This window comes from Propithecus coquereli, unplaced genomic scaffold (genome assembly GCF_000956105.1).
Source record: "Propithecus coquereli isolate 6110/MARCELLA unplaced genomic scaffold, Pcoq_1.0 Scaffold3, whole genome shotgun sequence".
Taxonomy (NCBI): Eukaryota; Metazoa; Chordata; class Mammalia; order Primates; family Indriidae; genus Propithecus; species Propithecus coquereli.
The window spans coordinates 3,036,907-3,041,696 of NW_012148618.1; the positions used below are offsets into that span (position 1 = coordinate 3,036,907).

The 4,790-nt window shown below is 41.5% G+C and overlaps 1 protein-coding gene across 2 annotated transcripts in view; it reads left to right on the forward strand.

The window, feature by feature from the left end:
- The window catches only part of TTC5 (tetratricopeptide repeat domain 5), a 16,559-nt gene that overhangs the window by 8,219 nt on the left and 3,550 nt on the right, over positions 1-4,790 (forward strand). Inside the window, exons 6-8 of one of the 2 annotated variants that reach the window (XM_012649465.1) lie at positions 871-927; positions 1,476-1,622; positions 1,803-2,017. In XM_012649465.1, the coding sequence (XP_012504919.1) occupies positions 871-927; positions 1,476-1,622; positions 1,803-2,017 (419 nt within the window). The remainder of the gene's footprint in view (positions 1-870; positions 928-1,475; positions 1,623-1,802; positions 2,018-4,790) is intronic. The other variant, XM_012649466.1, reaches the window with a different exon arrangement.

A 4,790-nucleotide genomic window follows, 5' to 3' on the forward strand; every position in this document is an offset into this window, starting at 1 on the left:
TTTTTTTATTTTGACAGAGTCTCACTCTATTACGTAGGTTAGAGTGCAGTGGCATGATCATAACCTGTAACCTTGAACTCTTGGCTCAGGCAATCCTCCCACCTCAGCCTCCTGAGTAGCTAGGGCGACCAGTGCATGCCACCATGCCTGGCTAATTTTTAAAAAATGTTTAAAAATTAGAGACAGTATCTGACTATGTTGCCCAGGCTGGTCTTGAACCCCTGGGCTAAAGTGATCCTTCTGCCTCGGCCTCCCGAAGTGCTGGATTACAGGCATGAACCACTGCACCTGGCCCATTTAAACAATTTTAATTCATGTTGTTTGTGCTTTTACAGTGTGCCAGACAATGAATAGAATCAAAATAAAATGAACATAGCTAGCACTTTTTTCACAGTGCATTTGTCCTGCCCTGTGGTGTCTGGCTATTTATTTTAATCAGAATCAGAATTTGGCTTTCCATGTGTGTTTTAAGGGAGGTTGGATGTAGAAACATGATTCTACATGTGTCTGGAGCCAGGCTCCTAGGCTTTCCTCATTTATTACCAGTATCTCACTATTAAAATTTCTTTTTTTTTTTTTATCAGAATGCTTTCACATATTTCTTCTTATTATACCTTTATAATACTGTGTAGATAAATTGTACTCATATTTTAAAGTTGCACACATACAAAAAACCCCTTACATACTTGAGATTTCAGGGACTCAATAATATACCATACAAGCAGTTATTGTATGACAGTGTGGGTATAGGTAACATTTTGACAAAAAAGAAACTTCAGTTTTTCTAGGAAGAGGAGGTCTAGGACATATTGGACATGGCAGTCCAAGGTTGAGACAGGATCCACTGATGACCTTTTTGTCCAATTATAGGAGAAGGTTGACAGGAAAGCTTCCAGTAATCCTGACCTTCATTTGAACAGGGCGACGGTAAGACCTCTGGGGTGGTAGTCATCTGAAGGTCAAATAAAGGAGACATCTAGGCCTTAGCCTGTGAGCATAACTGAGTATACATAGAGAGAAGGATGGGTCCAACCTGTAAGAGGAAAGCCACGTTATTTCTAGGAAGAGCTAGCTCAGTTTGACTCCAGTGTCCAGTAGGGTCACCAGAGGGAGAGTAGCAGGGGCTGAGGAGGTGGGAGAGTACGTAGAGAGTGGGGGGATGGTTTAGAAGGCTTCTAAAATTTTACATATAAATATAAAGATAGAGTGACCCAATATATGCAGCTTAACTATTTTAGAATTTGGAAATTAGCTGCTTTGAAATAATTCCGTCTTTGGGGTTGTGATCACCATGGTTAGGAGGAAGGATGTAAGGTGTTACCTGCTCTTCAGGCTGTTCATGGTAGGACAGGAAAATAACTGGGAAATAAAGCGGTTTATTTTTCTAGATTCCTAGCTCATTGTGCCATTATTCCCTTGGCATGGTTTTTTGGATATACTTATGATTGGGAGGTTTTTGGTTACTTCCTGTACAGTTACATAAATATGAAGAGAATTATGGGGAGGCCCTGGAGGGCTTCTCTCAGGCTGCAGCCCTGGACCCTGCCTGGCCAGAGCCCCGGCAACGAGAGCAACAACTCCTGGAATTCTTGGATAGACTAACCAGTCTCCTTGAGAGCAAGGTAAAGATGTCTAAAGGGCTGAATCCTACTCTTTTATTCTGTTACTGGTCAATAAAATAAAAATAGAATAGGCTTAGGAGATAGTGACCCTATAAAAGTGGGTAGGTAGGAGGGAAAGACTAGATTCTCAAGGAGGGGGACTAATTTCTAGCTTCTTACCCATTTCCCCTTCCTTTGCAGGGAAAGATGAAGACCAAAAAGCTGCAGAGCATGTTGGGAAACTTGCGCCCAGCCCATCTAGGCCCTTGTGGTGACGGGCGCTATCAGTCAGCCTCTGGGCAAAAGGTGACGCTGGAACTCAAGCCACTGAATTTGCTGCAGCCTGGTGTGAACAGTGGTGCTGTGGTCCTGGGAAAGGTGGTGTTTAGCCTTACCATGGAGGAGAAAGTCCCCTTGTGAGTTTCTATTGCCTTTCCTATTTTTCACCCTTCTGAACTAGGCTCTCACTGCCTGGTCTTTCTCTGGCAGTTGAGGACATTGTTAGTGGTCACAGATTAGTGTCTTCTGATTCCCTTCTGTGACTGTCCCATGAGTAGTTATTGGCTAGGTGATGTCTAATAACCTCTTGATCAGAGGCTTTGTAGATTCTACCACTGCCCATTTTTCCCCCTGAGTTTGGTGGTATGTGGATTTCTACATCCATAGCTGAAATTTGACAGGACATGTTTTTTTATAAGAAGGTAACCTTGAAATTTTCCTATGCCTTTGTGTTTTCATGATTATAGAAGTTGGAGGAGGACAAATTCTTAGTCTTGTTTGGATTTAGGTATGCTTAGGCAGTTGTGGAAAGTGGGCTTTGAGTTCGAATTTAAGGCCTGGTTGGGAGATTGTCTCAGACGTCTTTCAACAAATAGTTATTGAGCATCTAATACATGTGCTGTAGGGAGTGAGGGAAAGAAAAAGAAACATAAAGGACCCAGGCAAACGGTGCTCACAATCAGCAGAGGAGATGAATTAAGAATATTCACTTAGAGAGTTTTTAGATTTTGAAAAATTAGCGTTTAGTGAATGCCATCACTCCTTGGTCCTTTACTCACTTCCTAGTCCCTGGTTGACTGGTCTACCTTTTTTTCCCCCACTACTGAAGTTGTTTTTTTCCTAGGATCACCAGTGTTTCTCTAGGCAACTGATCCAGTGGCTTCCACTACATGGATCCATAACATTCTGACCTGTCTCTCAGTATTGCCTTTCATATCCCTTCTGTTCCATTCAAACTGAAATAGTCACAATTCCCATTGTGTGTCTGAACTTTCTCCATGGTATTTTCTAGAGGTATGTGTATTTGATGAGTTGAAGAGCAAGAATATAGTTGAGAAAAGTTTACTTAACTAGAGCAGACCCGAGAGCTGAGAGGAATGAGAAAGGGATATAGACAAAGGTAGCTTTTAGGGGACCTTGGGAACAAGTAAATACTTTGTCACTCCGTGGTTTCTCTTTTTCTGCCCAACTTCTAAATGTTAGGTTCCTAGGACTCTGTTTTTGTTCCTTTCTTCTTTTCTCTGTATACCAGTTTGGCATATAGTTGCCAACTTTGATCACTTGTCAGTGGTTGCCTGACATACTATGTGGAAGGATTCTTAGGCTTTGACTGGGTTCGTCAGCAGAGTGCTATGCTTGATTATAGTGTTTCCTGTGAATTCAGGTGTGCCAAGTGCTGGCATGAGCACTTCACCATCTCATCTATAGATCATCCTGCTTGGTGATGTCATATAAACCCAGGGCTTTGCTTTGGCTGCCTCCTCTACGCTCACAGGTATATCTCTAGCCCAGGCCTCATTTCCAAGTTTTGGATCCATATATCCAACTGCTGCTAGGCTCCAATCAGAAATCTCTAACTCAGTATATTCAAAATGTTCACCTTTCCTTTCTTTGTAAACCTGTTTCTCCTCCTTGGATTCCCTGTTAATGAATGGTACTTCTTCTCCACTCAGTCAGTTAAGACTTCTGGAAGTTGTTCTAGACTTCTCCATCCTCCTGCATCGAAGCAATCACGAAGTCCTATATGTTTGCCTTTTTGTCCCTCCTTCTCTGTCTCTACTACATTAATTCAGCTCCTTATCATTTCTCCAAACAGGTCTCCCTGACTCCCTAGTTTTCCTCCAGTGTTCCACAGTGCTGCCAGAGAAATGTTTCTCGGATATAAATCCAACCATTGCCCTTTCTTATTTAAAATCTCTTACTGGTACTGAGTATTTATTTTGGGATAGAGTTTGAACTCCTTGTCTTTGCTTAGCATTCAAAGTCCTTCATGATTTGTTCCCTGCCTCTCTTTTCATTATCTTCTGTCACTTTCCCACATGTACCTTTTGTTCCAACCATGAGACTGTTTTGTATGTTTCAAAGAGCAGCTATTTTCATGCCTCTGTGCCTTACATATAATTACTTTGCCTGGATAAGCCTCCTGCTTTTGATGTAGCTAACTTTTCACCTCAACATTTTGTTATTAAAATTTTCAAACATATAGCAAAGTTGAAAGAATATTACAGTGAACATCTATATACTCAACCACTTATATTCTACCATTAACATTTTACTAATGTCATATATCTGTCTATCCTGCTGTCAAAGCAAATTACAGAGATCAGTATACTTTCCTCTAAATACTTTAACATGTAATCATTAATTGAGTTCAGTATTTGTTTATAAGTTTTTCAGTGTAAAATTTACATACAGTGAAATGTATAAATCTAAGTGTATATTTCTTAAGTTTTGACAAATGCATATATCTCTATAAACCAACACCCCCATCAAGATATAGATCATTACCTTCACCCCAGGAAGTCCCCTTATGCTCTTTCAAAGTCAGTCTCTGTTTCTGTCCCCCTCAGAGTTTAATTTCCACTGAGGCTTAGTTTTCCTGTTTTAACCCAGCTAATTTTTCATCCTTTAAGATTCACTTTGGGCCGGGCGCGGTGGCTCACGCCTGTAATCCTAGCACTGTGGGAGGCCGAGGCGGGAGAATTGCTTGAGCTCAGGAGTTCGAGACCAGCCTGAGCAAGAGCGAGACCCCGTCTCTACTTAAAATAAAAAGAAATTGGCCAAACAACTTAAAATAGAAAAAATTAGCCTGGCATGGTGACGTGTGCCTGTAGTCCCAGCTACCCGGGAGGCTGAGGCAGGAGGATCGCTTGAGCCCAGGAGTTTGAGGTTGCTGTGAGCTAGGCTGAT